A 17,108-nucleotide genomic window follows, 5' to 3' on the forward strand; every position below is an offset into this window, starting at 1 on the left:
CCGGGTTTACGCCATTCTCCTGCCTCAGCCTCCCGAGTAGCTGGGACTACAGGCGCCGGCCACCTCGCCCGGCTAGTTTTTTGTTTTTTTAGTAGAGACGGGGTTTCACCGTGTTAGCCAGGATGGTCTCAATCTCCTGACCTCGTGATCCACCCGTCTCAGCCTCCCAAAGTGCTGGGATTACAGGCTTGAGCCACCGCGCCCGGCTGTATTTTTTTTTAACTGGTGGCGCCTATAATCTCAGCTACTGAGGAGGCTGAGGCAGGAAAATCGCTTGAACCCGGGAGGCGGAGGCTGCAGTGAGCTGAGATGGCGCCATTGCACTCCAGCCTGGGTAACAAGAGTGAAATTCCATCTCAAAAAAAAAAAAAAAGTTAGAGTAGGGCTGTCTTGAGGTAGCATAAGAGAGACTGCCTATTACTCTCCTGGAAATTCAAGAAGAATGTAATAAACATGCGTTTCCCCTCCCCCTGCATGCTGCCGCTGATCCACTAACAATAGGGCTGTAAAGCTTGAGGGAAGATGGGGTTTTGATCAAGACTCTCCTTGCTTAGAAACTTGACAAGTCCTGCCTTTGTCATGTTTCCCTTTAGCATTCTCTTACCTTTCTCTCACATGAAGATTTCTTTTACATTACAGGAGCAGCCGGTATATGTAACTCCACCTGTTTTTCTTTGACAGGTTCATCTGTTTGTTTTAACACTTCTTGTATTTTGACTTGATTATTCACATTCTCATCTTAGTCTGTGATATGAAGTAGTTTGAGATTTAGTTTTCTACCATAATAAAAATAAATTGATTGCCACTACCACCTTTTTGGGGAGGGTGTATTTATCCTTTAGTCACTAAAGTTTACTTAAATTTTACTTTTATTAGTTCACTAAAATGTAGGTACTGGAAGAGTTACTTCTCTATCAACATCAATACCATTCTCTGTATTCATTAAAATTTAGGCTATTATGGGATTTATTGTTCTTTGTGAAGTGAGAAAGTTATAATTCATTAGGTATCTTTTAATTATTGAAGTTGTTAGACTCTAACCTTGAAGTACTAAACTTGCTATAAATATACTGTTGCTCATTTTTGCTGTCTACCTTGTTAATGGAGAGTCACTTTGTAGAAAAAAAAAAGAATATTTGAAAAAACTCAGGCACCTAGTTTTGAGAACAAGGGAAAATTACCTTCATAGCTTGTTTCTAATCTGTGCCCAAATATGAGCATGAAGGGATGTCCACACTGAGTTATGCAGGCCTTTTTTTTTTTTTTTTTTTTTTTGGCGATTGCAAGGTGAGCTGCTTTTTGCACCAATAAGAACAGTAAGGACATGCTAAGCCTGAACATGATTTAATCGAAACAGTCATCTTCAGGAATTTGTTATGGTAACTTCTCTGCTGTCATAGGATAGTGAGACATATTGAATGTATATTTTTATTGTGATCTTTTGAAAAGCAGATGTTAAGTGGCATATGTGTCTTCAGTCACCTCTGTGTGGGTTGTTCTGTAGCATAGAAGGTGTTCTAAAAATGGTGTCTAGGTAAATGGAATGAGGCTTGTTTTTGTTTTGTTTTACACTTCCACCCAGTCCCTTTTCAGTTCCTTGCAAACTGCTGAGTATGTACTGTTTCGCCAGCAAAGGCTGAGCCTGTATGAGCCCAGCCATGTGCTTTGTCTGTGCACGTCCCCACACAGGAAGCACACCAGAGAAAGCGATACTTCAGGGTAGATTGATTTCATTAGAACTTCATCATCACCAGCCTCAAATGGTTCTGGCCAGCAGTCTTTTTCTATCTGTGTGATTAACCCTTCTCTTCCTCACAGCACCTCCTCCCACCACCTTTTCTCAGTGTTGACAGGTGATCTAGACTCCTACTCTCAGAGAAAATTGAAGCCAACAAGTAGAAAGTCTTTTTTGCTACCAAAGACACAAACCTATCTTCATCTGCGCCCATCCTCACCCCCCTGGTTCTTTTCAACACAGGAGTCCTCTCTCCACCTACCCAAAGCCTGTCCCCTCCTGCTGTGCCCTGGATCTTATCTCTGTCATTGCCTTGTATATATTCATCTTTTTCCTTCAGTAGATCTTTCTTATTGGATTTTAAGCATGCTGCAGCCTCTTCTGTTAATAAAACAACAGTCAACAAAAACACTCTCCCTTAACTGCATGCTTTATTCCAGCTACTACCTTATATCATTCCTTTCCTTCAAGGCCAAAGTCCTCAGAAGAGTTGGCAATATTCTCTCCATCATCATTTCTTCACTTCATACTCATTCTTCTACACATACTAATCTAGTCTCTTACTCCATAATTCATTAAAACACTTATTCTTGGGTGATGGGTGACTTCTGTGTAGCTAAATCCAGTGGATATTTTTCAGGCCTCATCTTCCTTACATTTTAGTATTTCACGCTATTGGCCATTCTTTTCTTCTTGAAATACTCTTTCCTTTAGCTTTTATGACACTGTACTCCTGGTTTTTCTCCCACTTCTTGTCTGCTCCTGCTCAGTTCCCTCTGTAAACTTGGCCTCTTTCACAAGACCAGTAAACACTGGAGTTTTGCAAGATTGCGTGTTGGACTTTTTCTTTTCTCTCTATGTTGTCTCTCATCCATGCTTACAGCCCTATTTACTGTAACCATTGTCATGTAACTGGGTTCTGTAGATTTGCCTTTCTAAATATCTCCTGACTTGACCACTTTTTATCTACTGCTGCCACATTCTTCTGCAAGCCACCATGGCCACTTAACTAGATTCTGTGGGAGTTCTTTGACCATTTAAATTTTTTTCTCTGTCCACCCCCAGATCTGATCATTTAATCTCTTCCAATCCTCCTTAATGCATTTTGATGGCTTTTCATAGCTCTTAGGAAAAAAGTTTACAATCCTTTAAGACGTTCATGAGAGTCAGCATTGTCTTGGCCTTTTGCCACACATCCAAGCCCCATGTCTCACCATGTTCTTCCCCTGGCTGCTGGCTCCCCACTCATGCACTGGTCTCCTTGTAGTCCTGTGCCCTTCAACCACAGACCTATGCATGTCTTTTTTCATCACCTGAGTGCTCTTCCACCAGGTTTTCTCCTGGTTTACTCCTGAGCAACCTTTGGAGCTCTGAGCTCTCTATATGCACAGCGGCTGTTCTCAGTGCCTTACTTCCTGGCACATGGTAAATGCATATTAAATATTGAGTGAGTGAATAAATGAATGAACTTGCTAGTTTTTTGACTGGAAAGAATTATTTCTATGTAGCATACCAAAGCATCAAGTTGTCTTCTCTGATTACCCTTTTGTGGTATTGCTTTTATGCTGATAGATACGTCTTAGTAACCTGTGCACATTGCTCTTTATACTAAGTTTCACAACTATTTTCACGTAAATCTCTTGAGATCTTGGGTAAATCAGTTGAGTTCTTTGAACCTTATGCTACCACCAGCCCATAAGGTCCTCCCTCCCATACTCATACACATTTCCAGATGCTCTGTAACTGATTTTTGTTCTAACTTCCATAATTCTTGCTACTCATTTTCTGCAGAAAGAACTGAGACACAGGTTACAGGATGTGTGTCCAAAGTCACAGAGCAAATTAGGACTAAATCACAGGACACCAGACTCACAGTTCTGTGCTTTGTGTGTGTGTTCCACCTCAATTTAGCCTTTTCTCTCAAATATGTAAAAACAGTCTCTTAAAAATTTAAAGAATTCCTAGCTACTTGGGAGGCTGAGGCAGGAGAATCACTTGAATCTGGGAAGCGGGGGTTGCAGTGGGCCGAGATTGCACTATTACACTCCAGCCTGGCGACAGAGTGAGAGTCCATCTCCAAAAAAAAAAAAAGAATTATGGCCAGGCGCAGCGGCTCACGCCTATAATCCTAGCAGTTTGGGAGGCCGAAGCAAGCGGATCACTTGAGGTCGGGGGTTCGAGACCAGCCTGGCCAACATGGCTAAACCCCGTCTCTACTAAAAATACAAAAATTAGCTGGGCATGGTGGTGGGTGCCTGTAATCCCAGCTACTCGGGAGGCTGAGGCAGGAGAATCGCTAGAACCTGGGAGGCAGAGGTTGCGGTAAGCCGAAATTGCACCACTGCACTCCAGCCTGGGTGACAGAGCGAGACTCTTGTCTCAAAAAAAAAAAAAAAATTAAAAAAATTAGATTGTGATAAGGTACATAAAATTTACCATCTTAATCAGTTTTAAGTTGGTAGTTAAGTGGCATTAAGTACATTTATTTTGTTGTACAACCATCACCGTCATCCATCTCCAGAACTCTTCTCATACAGCGTAACTGAAACTTTGTACCCATGAAACTCTAATTCCCCGTTTCTCCCTCCCCCCATCCTTTTGACAACCACCATTCTTCTTTCTGTCTTGTCTTTCCTTTTTAAATTGAGGAATGAAACTGTGGCCCAGTGGTTTTTCAAGTAATAAGATATCTCAAGTCACAAAGTTTAGATGGGTTTTTGATTCTGATTAAAAAAATATATATATATATGTGTGACCAAATGCTATCTTTTCCAGGCTTCATTATTTTATAGTGTACTCCAGAGTTGGGCAAACATAAAATGACACACCCACCCTCCCTCCTTGCGAACATTTAAATATGTTCTTTTCTTGTATATTTAATAAAAATAAACACTGAAAAAGAGTTAAAAGGTTCACTGTCTCCTGCTGAGGGCATAAGGCAGTAGCGTGTTTCTGCTTGTGGGTGCTTTTGTTTGTGTCGTTATATAATTGCCTGATGACATTGTGGATTTTTTTTCCCCAATACAAAATGCTTATAATCTTGAAAGAAAATTAAATAATTATTGGACACAAGGGTTTTTAATATGGTGTAGTTATCAGACGCCTGATAAGAATCACCTGAGGGAGGGGAGAGAAACTTGTTGAAATGCAGATAACCAGGCTTTTCTTTCTATTCTTAATCTGTATTGGGACCCAAGTGTGGGAAACATTGGTATAGGATGCATTGATGAGTTCTGTTTTGGTAATAATCTGGAACTTCATCATGTTTCTTATGATTTATTTTTCTGAGTGTGTCAACACACACACATACATATGCATACACATTATTTTTTCTGAGTGTGTCAATACACACACATACATATGCAACATCATTATTGATTTGCCCAGTAGTAGAAGTATAATTTGTTCTGTATTTTCTTTATTTTGTATTCTCGGCTTCATATTGGGTGTTACTGTTTAGTTAGTTCTCAGTTTATGATACCAGGATATTGCAGAGAAGAAATCAGACTGTAGTCAGACAGACCTCAGTTCAAACTCTGACTGCCACTTACCAGATTTGTGTTCTTGGTCGAGTTATATAACTTCCTTATGCTTGTTTTTTTTCCATCTGTAAGTTCAGGATAATAATACAACCTATGCTTAGGGTCATTGAGACGATTGAGATAATGCTTTAAGTCCTTTAATGCATTGCCTGACACATAGTAGGTATCAGTATTTATTAGTCCCTGTTGTTTTGTGATTGTTATTACTTTATAAGGTATCCCAACTGGCAGCATTATCAGAAGCTGAAGCTGAGGGCACATGAGAGCATAAGAGGGGAGGAGAAGCTAGAAGCAGCAATGTGTGCTTTTTGAAACTTTTATACTTCACCACTGTTTGTTGTCCTCACTCTGTGCCCACTTTCCAAATTGTTTTTTAGGAGAGACAAAGCCTTTAGGAAACCTCAAAAGGGTATGTGCTTGTGTAGGATATGAGGAAGCTATGACATTGTACCCTGGTCCATGTGGATTTCGATAAGGATTCCAAAATTTGACTGGAAGCCGTAGATGGTGGTTTTGTCAGTAGAAATTAGTGAAAAGAGAAGGAACAAGTCTAGGATGGAAAATAGCTCAAGGAATTTGAAGCACTGGTATGTCCCAGCCCCCATAGCTCATTTATTGCTTTATTATTTATTTAATCCTCAAAAGTTCATGTTTTAAGCATTATGCTAGATATTGAGGACATAAACATGGACAAAACACAAGCTCTGCCTTCAGGAAGCCCATGGTTCAATATGAGAGATAGACAGATGTATAGTTATGAAAAATGTGGTAAATACAGTCATGAAGATAACAGACGGCATTTGGGAACAGAGGAAAGTACTTCCTGGAGGAAATGATGGTGGAACCGAGTCTACTGAAAGAATTTGAGTTGGCCAGGTAATATCATGTACAGGGGTGAGGTATGCAGTGGACGTTTCTTGGGCAAAGAAAAGAGTCAGGAAAAACCTGACATGTTTCTGTTTTTGTATTGGGAAATGGGCTTTGCTCCTCTCCTTACCCCCAAGACTTATGAAAGGGAAATTTCTCAAACATAGGAAAGCAGATGCAGGGTAGCCAGAACCCCACTCTTTGTATCCACATAAACAACTATTGAGTGCCACCTGAGAGCCAGCATAACCTAACAGACTCTATGAATTTAAGTCACTTTATTTTTTCATCCTTAAAAAAAAAAATCCCGATTTGGACTGTGGCCATTGATATTTCCCATATGTGTCTTTTCAGCTGTTGTCATGTTTTTGGTTCAGGATTTGGTAACGTTGTGTCTGCACTAAAGTACTCTTCTCTTAGCTGACATTTTTCTCTTTCTCTTAGCTAACTTTAATTAGTGTCCCCTCTGCCATGTTTCTAAGAGTTTCCTTTCCAAGTGTTTTGATGTTGTTTCATGCTCCTTGCAGTTGAGTGTGTTGGTGTTTGACATGATATATTGTGGAAGCCTTAGGTAGTCTGTTGTGCTAATCTTTTTTTTTTTTTTGAGGCAAAGTCTTGCTCTGTCACCCAGGCTGGGGTGCAATGGTGCGATCTCAGCTCACTGCAACCTCCGCCTCCCGGGTCCCAGTGATTCTCCTGCCTCAGCCTCCCGAGTATCTGGGGTTACAGGCGCATACCACCACACCCGGCTAATTTTTGTATTTTTAGTAGAGACCCGGTTTCACCATGTTGTCCAGGCTGGTCTGGAATTCCTGACCTCAAGTGATCCGCCCGTCTCGGCCTCCCAAAGTGCTGGGATTACAGGCATGAGCCACTGCGCCCGGCCTGTTGTGCTAATCTTTAGCCATTTGTAACACTGTGGAAGTCATGTGTTCCTGCAGAATCCTGTTTAATTCTCATGCAAGCTAATGTATTAATAAAGTTTTGGAGTACTGAAATGTTACCTTGGAAGTATCTATGCCAAAAAAAACCTCTCATGAAATTTTTATGTTCAGCTAGCTTTGGTTACCTGTTAGGGTAGGTGGTGATATCCTTATACTATATCCATACATATACCTATCTATACATAAATGCCAACATGCCTGTATATGTATATATGCCTGTGGAGATATATATATATATATATATATTTGGTCTAGAGGAGATTGCTGTTTTAAGATGGGTGTTGTATGAAAGATAAACATTACTTTTACCCAAAATTATTTTGTATTATGACAATAGCATTTTTTGATACCTTTCTACCCTATATTTTTAAAACAAATTAAGGGCACTAAGCTTGCATATAAGTGATTTGTAATTTTTTAGTCTCACTTCCAATTTCATTTTAAGACCTTTCCTTGGTTTTATACTTCTAATTTAAAATTTATGCTATCATGTATTTTCTTTGTAAGCTACTTTTAATTGCTTATGAAAGAAAAGCTGGGATATAAACATTTTTTTTTTTTTTTTGAGACGGAGTCTCACTCTGTCGCCTGGGCTGGAGTGCAGTGGCGCGACCTCGTCTCACTGCAAGCTCCGCCTCCCGGGTTCAGGCCATTCTCTTGCCTCAGCCTCTGAGTAGCTGGGACTACAGGCGTCCGCCACCTCGCCTGGCTAGTTTTTTTGTATTTTTTAGTAGAGAAGGGGTTTCACCATGTTAGCCAGGATGGTCTCAATCTCCTGACCTCATGATCCGCCCGTCTCGGCCTCCCAAAGTGCTGGGATTACAGGCTTGAGCCACCGTACCCGGCCTAAACATGTTTAAAGAATTATAATGCATGATGATTGGGTTATTTTGAAAAGATAACATTATCATAGAATAATAAAAAAGTAAGAGAATGGCCTTTTTTTTCCATAAAAAGACTAGTATTTATTACTTTAAGTGGTGAAGGATCACATTATATGATTTTGAAAGGTTTCCATAAAACAGGCAAGTTACAGTAGTTAATGTTCAACTATCTAAAATATAATTTGAGAACATGGTCACTATAATATAGTCCAATGCTCTTTGGTTAGTCAAACCTAAGATGGAAAAGACATTTCCTGTTAACATTCCACAAAAAGGCGTTACAAAGAATGAAACCTTTAGAATGAAAGTATCTTTTATATGTGAAAAATAAATGAAGTTTTTGAAAGTTGTGTTATCCCAGTGAGACTATGAATAAAGAAGGTGGTACACAGGACACACACAGCACAGGCCTCTTCTGGTTGCTTCAGGCAGGTGGAGGAAAGACAGATTTGAAAGACAAAGGGACCACCACTCTGTTGGGATATGAGCTAAGGGAGGAATAGCATTTCAAATACTATAGGCTATTACATTTTCATAGTGGTTTTTTGTGTTTTTTTGAGATGGACTTTCGCCCTTGTTGTCCATGCCGGAGTGCAGTGGCACGTTCTTGGCTCACTGCAACCTGTGCCTCCTGGGTTCAAGCGTTTCTCCTGCCTCAGCCTCCGGAGTAGCTGGGATTACAGGCGCCTGCCACCATGGCCGGCTAATTTTTGTATTTTTAGTAGAGACAGGGTTTCACCATGTTGGTCTGGCTGGTGTCAAACTCCAGACCTCAGGTGATCCGCTCTCTTCAGCCTCCCAACTATTGGGATTATAGGTATGAGCCACCGCACCCAGCTTTGTAGTGGTTTTAAAAGTTTTCCCTTTTCCCATTTTTGTTTAACTAATTTTCTTTATCTGCTGTCTTTTAGTGGAGGAAAACCATTTCAGTTTTTGTTCCATTAAAGTGTTAAACATCATGATAAAAGAGATGACTTACTCAGACTCATTGTATTCTACAGCTGCTTTTGTGTTGAAATGACTGTGCCATTCTGAAGGAAGTTTTATGTTTTATTCTCTTAGTTGAAAAACTTGATTCTTCAATGACTTTATTCATTCCCTCTGGGATTACTCAGTGTTTACTTTCTTTGCTAATGGCAGGGTTCTCATAATAACATGCCATGTCTTGTTCTGAGATTTGGCAGACTTAGAAAGGCTGTTTTTTATTTCCCCAAAAGGTGCAAATTTTACAGAAACAAAACAGTGTTTTAATGAAAGAACTTCAGATACTTGTTTTTGTCTAGGCTGCTATACATACCTATTTAATAATCTTGAGGCTGGCAGATTCTTCAGTATGTTTCTATGTGAATAAAAAATGTTATTTTTAGAGGTCTGTCATTTACTTCCATAGTGGTCAGTGGATTTATTATTCCTATAATAATTGTAGGATCATTTTTGAGTGATTGTGTTGATGGCGGATTGAAAACATTAAAGGATTTCCTAATAATTTCCTGGAATATGAGCATGTAGGTAATGGTAACGACATTTCTAGATTATGAACAGTGCAAAGTGATGTAAAAGTATAAGATTTTCTTGAGAGGTCTGTTTTCTCACCACGAAAAAGAGTACAAATTGCCATTTACTTTTCTAATATTAATGATTTATTTTCAAACAGCTTTTCGTGTAAGCAGCCTGCCAAGTAGTATACAAAATCATTTGCATTTCATTTCTCCCACACTACCTTTGAGCCCTCCCACTCTTTCTGTGGTTCCCCAAATGATTATTTTGAGCAAACAAGAATGCTTGTGGAGCTTGTAGAGAGCCTTTCTTTGTAAGTTATCAACAGGCTCTTACTCAGTGATTTTTTTGGGTGGTGAGTACCACTCTTTTGGAAGGCTTTCCTGTTTCCACATTGTTCCTGTATTCTTTCAATGCTTTGTTTTTGAGATCCAAGTTTCCTGACTGGTCTAGCCTTGAGTGAAGTCTCCAATGTCCATATTTTGCCACTTTCTCTGTAAGAAGTATTTGAGGAATCTTTTTCTCTCTCATGTAGATAGAGCTAGCTTCAAAGTTTTTGCATGGTTTAGGGTGTTATGTAAATCTCACAAATTAGAAAGATATGAAGTCTGGTATGTGTGACTGTGTATGTGTGGGGGCATGTGCATACATGTGTGCTCGTGAAAACATAAACTATTGCTTATTTTAGACATTCATTTACGGTTCAGATTACTAAGGAACCAACCTACTTACAAACTTATCAGTAGGTATTTGTTGAGGGTGTACTATATATCATTCTTTATTTCAGCAGAAGGATAAAAGACAAAATTTTTAAAATACATAGTACTTGCTATCTTGGAGTTGATGGTTTGGGAGAAACAACATGTGCATGTACATGAAACAGTGAATTAATAGGGCAAGGAAGTCTACGATTATCCTAAGTGCCATATCGTGTGATGCAGGGTGGAAGTATGAGTTCAGGGAACAGAGACAGACATAAGGGCTAGGAAGATCAGCCAGGCCCCACAGAGGATGTGGAGCTTGATCTCTCCTTGGAAGAATGAATAGGATTATAGAAGACAGGTGATGTGAAAGGGTATGGTGCAATGGGGAGGCCATGGACACCATTTTGTACTAAGCTACAAACTTTTTGTCTTTGAGGAGAAATACTGATAGGATGTTGGTTGGATTGGAAGGATGCTGTTGGAGTAGTATAGCTTAAATCAGTTGAATAGGACAAATACTCGTATGTATTCTGACTGATATATTTGTAGACTTTGTTGAAATTTATGTATGTTCAAATTGTTATATTTTCCTTGTTATATTTGCTTTAGATACAAAAGTTTCTGAGATAAGTGAGCAATGTTAAATGTTTGATGAAAGTGTCTGCATTTTAAAGCAGGCTTGGTATTAATATTAGCAGATGCTGTTATGTAAATGGAAACATATATAAATGTAATGTTGAATTGGCACATGGGAAAGCCTAATTAACACAGTGAATTTTTTCCTAGGCCGGACCTGATAGATATGAATACTGTTGCTGTTCAAAGCAACCTTGCAAATTTAGAGCATGCTTTTTATGTAGCAGAAAAAATTGGTGTTATAAGACTTCTGGACCCTGAAGGTGAGTTGTTTTCTTGATTATATGTGGACTGGCATGAAAGTCTGATCAAAAGTAATTTATCAACCTCGTGAAATAATTGATTTATGTTGCTGTTTTTAGATGTCGATGTCTCCTCACCTGATGAAAAATCAGTAATAACTTATGTATCATCTCTCTATGATGCATTTCCTAAAGTCCCTGAAGGTGGGGAAGGCATTGGTGCAAATGTGAGTATTGATTTTTCCACACTGGAAGCTGTTGATTCAGTAATGACCAGTTGACTGCATTTACTGATAATGTTTTTTGCAGTTTTTGAATGTTGAATATATTTTAAAGAATTTGAGTTAATATGCTGTTTGATGAATTGATATTCTGTGTATTTCATGATATTATTCTACCATTAAATTTAAAGTATAACTCATTAAAACTTTTGTGTCATAAATAAAAGGCTATTTATAGTTACTGATAATTTTATAAATAAAAGCTTTAACTTTCTGAAATTTAGAGTTTTCCATTTTAGCTGGGTGCTGTTCTACATTGCTGTATTTGCTATCTTTTGTATGTATAGAATATCTCACTTTTGAAAACAATTTCAAATTTGTTACCTCATACAATTCTGTGAAATGTTGGCTAGATAACATTTTTAGGATTTAAAGGAGGGCTCCAGAGGAAAGTTATTGGATTTGACCAAAGTAGCAGAGCCACTTAGTAAGCAGGGAAGGTCTCTGACACATAGCTTTCAGCTCTTTATTAGTCTACTATTTCTTAAAGGTTTGTATAATTCACTTCAGTGATGCATTTTTTTTTTTTTTGGTGGTTATGCTAACAAGTGCTTATGCATTTCTGGAAGAGAACAGGAAACCCTGGATGTGTCACATATTTGGGAATGAGCCCCTTCACTTGGATTTCTGCCTTCCTCTTTGCAGATACCTTTTCCCCCTACATTACTTTGAAGATTTAGGAGCTCATCTGGGATCAGCTCCCTTAGATTAGGAGCTCCCTTTTCTGATTGCTTCTGTCAGTTCTGTGTGCTGTTTCTAGACCTGTTTCCATTTTCTTCCTTAGGTTCTTCTTTTCAAAGTCTTCATGCTCTTCTTTGGGTCCCTGAGTAGCCTGTTTCCATGCTCACCCCTGACTATTCAGTGTTGAGTGTTGCTTCAGAATGTTTCTTTTGGCCATCTCTTGCTGCTGCTTCTCACTACCTCCATGTTGATCCTGCTGCCTATCACTGCAGAACTAGGCTGATAGCTTTCTTACAGCTTTCCATCTCCATTTTGTTGTTCTTCCCACTGCCTCTGCACACTGTTGCCAAATTAATCTGTCTAAAACCTGATGTCTTTAGCTTGAAAATTTTCAGTAGCTACATATTCCTTGCAAAGTTAAATGCAATCTAGATATTCTGACATTTAAAACTGCATATATTTATTCTGTTTATCTACTTTTTTAGCTATGATTTCCCAATATGAACTGTTTACTGGTAGACAGGGCATTTCCATGTCAATGTCCTTACTCACTTGGGACTCCCCTTTTGTCCACTTTTTCAGCGCCCCCACTCACCTCCCCCCACCAATAATTACTTACTGGTCATTGCAGAACATCTCAGATGCTGCCTTTCCCAAGAAGCCTTTAGAAACTATTTTAAGGCACAGATATGCTTGCCTGATTTCTTATCTCAGCTAGCATATACTACCCATTTCATTTATTTCAGCATTTCAACACTTAATTAAGTACTGCTGTTCATTTTGCCTGTTTATATTATGTATCTCTCTTGCCTCTGCATTTAGACAGTAACTCCTTGACAATAGGTATTATGTCTTAAAGTATTTTTTTGTTATAACACTCAGCACAACCTTTGAACATAATAAGCATTCATCAAATACTTAAACAGAGCAGTTGTCAGCCTTCCAGTTTCCTCCATTTTTAGAGTTTGCCTAATGAGTTACTTGGATAATCCCACCATATACATTTCCTGTAGTTTGCATACATATCTGGTTTCCTACATATTGGGTAAGTCTTTTGAGTTTCAGATACATAGTAGATTTAGATCTAAAATAGTTGCCAAAGATGGCAACTAACTTGGCTTATGCAAGTTGTTACTCCCCCATCCTGAGCCCTGGTAAACACCCCAAATTGACTTTGGATTTTTTCTGTAGTGCTTAGATTGAGCCTCAGAAGTCTTCTAAATACAATACCCCAGGCAGCCCCTTTCTTTGGATCAGAATTGGCACTCATAAGGCTAGTGTTAGTGGCCAAATGTTGATAGCATCTTTTTAAAGGTGTTTATGTGACAGGGATTGGGGCTGGGTGAAAGTAAGAAAACATTTAGCTGGTTCTCTCTGTCAGGCTTCAAATACGTACGTTTACAGAATGACTTCCGACTAAATTGTCTTAGATATGAATGTTATTATCTACAGATGTGAACCTTTTCTATCATTTGATTGTTCTAGGATGTTGAAGTCAAATGGATTGAATACCAGAATATGGTGAACTACCTCATCCAATGGATTAGACACCATGTGACCACAATGTCTGAGAGAACATTTCCTAATAATCCTGTGGAACTGAAGGTTAGTGTCACTATAGAAATTACATAGGATTGATTCGATTATAAACCCTTAAGTAATGCTATAATAATTCTGTAATTTTAGAAATTCAACAAAAGTTGCCCTTGGAAAGCCAATAATAAGTAGGCAAATTTTTTTTTTTTTTTTTGAGGCGGAGTCTTGCTCTGTTGCCCAGGCTGGAGTGCAGTGGCGGGATCTCAGCTCACTGCAAGCTCCGCCTCCCAGATTTACGCCATTCTCCTGCCTCAGCCTCCCGAGTAGCTGGAACTACAGGCGCCCGGCACCTCGCCCTGCTAGTTTTGTATTTTAGTAGAGACGAGGTTTCACCGTGTTAGCCAGGATGGTCTCGATCTCCTGACCTCGTGATCCACCCGTCTCGGCCTCCCAAAGTGCTGGGATTACAGGCTTGAGCCACCGCGCCCGGCGCAAAATTTTTATTTACTCATCTCTCTTGTTATACAGAGAAAATGGAGGTAAAACATTAACAATTAAAACAGATTAGCTGTAGTCTCTCAGCTTTGGTTGAGAGGTTAAAGGTTTAATTTGAGAGAGTCTCTGAAACTGACATTGTCAAATTGATTTTAGTACATAGGAAATGCTTGGAGTCCCCGGGGATGGCTGAGGTAGGAGGGCCCCTGGGAAGTACACACAAATGTGGCACTGGATTGGGGGTATGCCTGTGGTTGAGTCCTATTAAAAACTGCTTCAGAGGGCATTTTTTGTGCAGGAAGAGGTACTCACTGTATTTCACCATGAATTTGAAAATACATGTATGACTTCCAGTATAAGTGAATTTATATTTTAGTAAACCATTTTCTAATACTGAAAAACTTAGGGCACGCTTTTGAGGCAGACATTGCAGATATAAAAGCCATTATAAGCCGGGTGCGGTGGGTCATGCCTGTAATCCCAGCACTTTGGGAGGCCAAGGTGGGTGGATCACCTGAGGTCAGGAGTTTGACACTAGCCTGGCTAACATGGTGAAACACCATCTTTATTAAAAACGTAAAAATTAGCCTGGCATGGTGGCACACACTTTTAATCCCAGATACTCAGGAGGCTGAAGCAGGAGAATCGCTTGAACCTGGGAGGTGGAGGTTGTAGTAAGCCGAGATCGCATCATTACACTCCATCCTGGGTGAGAGAGCAAGACTCCGTCTGGGGAAAAAAAAAAAAAAAAAAAAAGTCATTATAAATATGTAAACTTATTAAAGAGTAAGTTGTCTCTTTGTCACACCCTAGTTAAACTAATAGCAAGGTGGTCTACTTTATTTCTAGAAGCTGATAATGCGAATATTGCCCACAAAGCCTTACTTCCTTGGTTTGTAAGTTTTATTTTCATGATCAAACTGGGATAGAGAAAACTGTAATAACTCAGGGTGAGCTCCATTAGAGTTACTCATTGTGCTCCTGCATCCGTACAGAACATCTGTGGAACAGCTTTCATTCCCAGTGCCACAGAGAGTTTGTCCTTGGCACGAATTTACTTGGCATCTGATGATATGATACTTTTTAAGTGTTCTCAAGCTGTTTGTATGATGTTTCCCTACATGGACATGTAATTTTCCAGGGCAGGAAAACATTTCCCTACAACTACCATGTGGTGCCATGAATAGTGTTTAGCACATAGGAGCATTCGGTGCTTAATGACCAACAGACATTCTGAAACATTGTATTCTGATTTCAAAACAATTTTCAGATTTCATGTTCCAATACATTTATTTCCAAATGGATTTCTATTGTTCAGACCCTTGGATGAATTGTATTGGCTTCTGATTAGTGTAGATCCTTAGTTATAGAAGAAGTGATCAGAGTACTTGCTGATGACTAGAACAAGACATAGATTAGAAAAGAAAATACATCATGGGGAAATGCCAGATAATTGCATTAGCAGAACTTTGAATGGAATCTTTCAGAAATGTGTCATCCTAAAGATTTACAGGGTCTTGTTTTATAGCTGCATGAATTAGAATGAAGTAATTAGTACACACTTATTTTATTAAATGTGGAGATGCATTATCTACATAATTTGTATGAAGGTCCCTTTTAATAAATACACTATATTTAAGAGGTTCCCAAATTAATATATACAAACTAGATAATAATTTAATTATACGGTTGAAACTTCTGTAATAATAGCCCCATCAACTAATAGCATCTACCTTCATTTGTTTAAAAAAATCTGTTTACATCGGCCATTGGGACATTGAAACCAAATTTTAGCCCTTTCTGCTAAGAAGTGTTTTTTTGAAGGATAGAACCATGCAATAGAAGAGAGTGGTTTTATTCCTTTCTCTATGGGAATTGCTTCAAATTATTTTTCCAAAGACTGAAAGCTAAAGTACAGCATTTGGGAAGTGCATCTTTTAAAGGGTATGTTTTCTTGTTTGGAGGATGAGAGATTTTTAGTAGAGCACTAGTAAACACTACATGGTCTATTATTATCCAGATCCCCCTGTGGCACTAAAGCATGGCTCACATCAATAATTACACCCTCATCAAATTTTAGATAACCCACGTCACCAACTGGCTGGAAATTGGTATTGTCTTTGAGTGTCAGTTTAACAAAGGAATTCCATTGACTGCATATGATACAGTACATAACACTTGAAGTGGTGACTTAGTGAGATAATGAAAACAGATCTTTTAAGTTTGGTCCTTAATTTCTTGTCCTTTTTATTTTAGGCACTTTATAATCAGTATTTACAGTTTAAAGAAACAGAAATTCCACCAAAGGAGACAGAAAATCAAAATTAAACGTCTGTATAAATTATTAGAGGTAAGCTCAGATTTGCTTTATATTGTCAAGCATAATCTTTGTTTCGTTTTGTTTTTATTTTTGCTTCACATTAAAGTTTTTTGTTTTCTCAAGATTTGGATAGAATTTGGACGCATCAAGCTCCTTCAAGGTTATCATCCAAATGACATAGAAAAAGAGTGGGGGAAACTCATTATTGCCATGCTTGAGAGAGAGAAGGCACTTCGTCCAGAAGTAGAAAGGTAGGCCAGAGGTGTTTTCTGCCATGAATATCAAGTGCGGAGGGAGCCTCTGTGTTGTTGTGAAATAACTTAAGTTAAACTTCTGTTTACATGGCCTTGGATAAGTCACTTAATCTTTCTGATCCTGCATTTTCTTATCTAGAAACTCTTCTAAGAGATTTTAAGGAGTCAGTCAGTGAAATAATATGTATATAAATGACCTGCTAGGCTGGATTGGTATGTGAAGTCTCATCTAATAAGGCTTTACAGTTTTAAAACCAGTCAAAATTACTTGTGATTTCTCATATTGACCTTAAGTCACCAGGGCCTGGATCTAAAAGCTTACAGGTCAACAAGGAACTGATTTTATTTCTTATTACATTTTTTTGCTATAGTTCTCTTTCCAAGGGGCAGTGGAAACCAAAATCTAGCTTGCCTTCATTTAAAGGGTGATGGATGGCGTCTAGAACACACTCAATAAATGTTAGTTCAGGTTCCCTTTCTGCCACACTTC

General features: G+C 38.8%; 1 protein-coding gene across 1 annotated transcript in view; it reads left to right on the forward strand.

Moving 5' to 3' along the window:
• Window positions 1-17,108, forward strand: part of DST (dystonin) — a 387,485-nt gene that overhangs the window by 187,260 nt on the left and 183,117 nt on the right. Inside the window, 6 exon segments of the mRNA XM_017893233.1 lie at window positions 10,960-11,072; window positions 11,172-11,278; window positions 13,499-13,618; window positions 16,301-16,362; window positions 16,364-16,394; window positions 16,488-16,615. Coding sequence (XP_017748722.1) covers window positions 10,960-11,072; window positions 11,172-11,278; window positions 13,499-13,618; window positions 16,301-16,362; window positions 16,364-16,394; window positions 16,488-16,615 — 561 coding nt within the window.

This window comes from Rhinopithecus bieti, unplaced genomic scaffold (assembly GCF_001698545.2).
Source record: "Rhinopithecus bieti isolate Rb0 unplaced genomic scaffold, ASM169854v2 scaffold_23303, whole genome shotgun sequence".
Classification (NCBI taxonomy): Eukaryota; Metazoa; Chordata; class Mammalia; order Primates; family Cercopithecidae; genus Rhinopithecus; species Rhinopithecus bieti.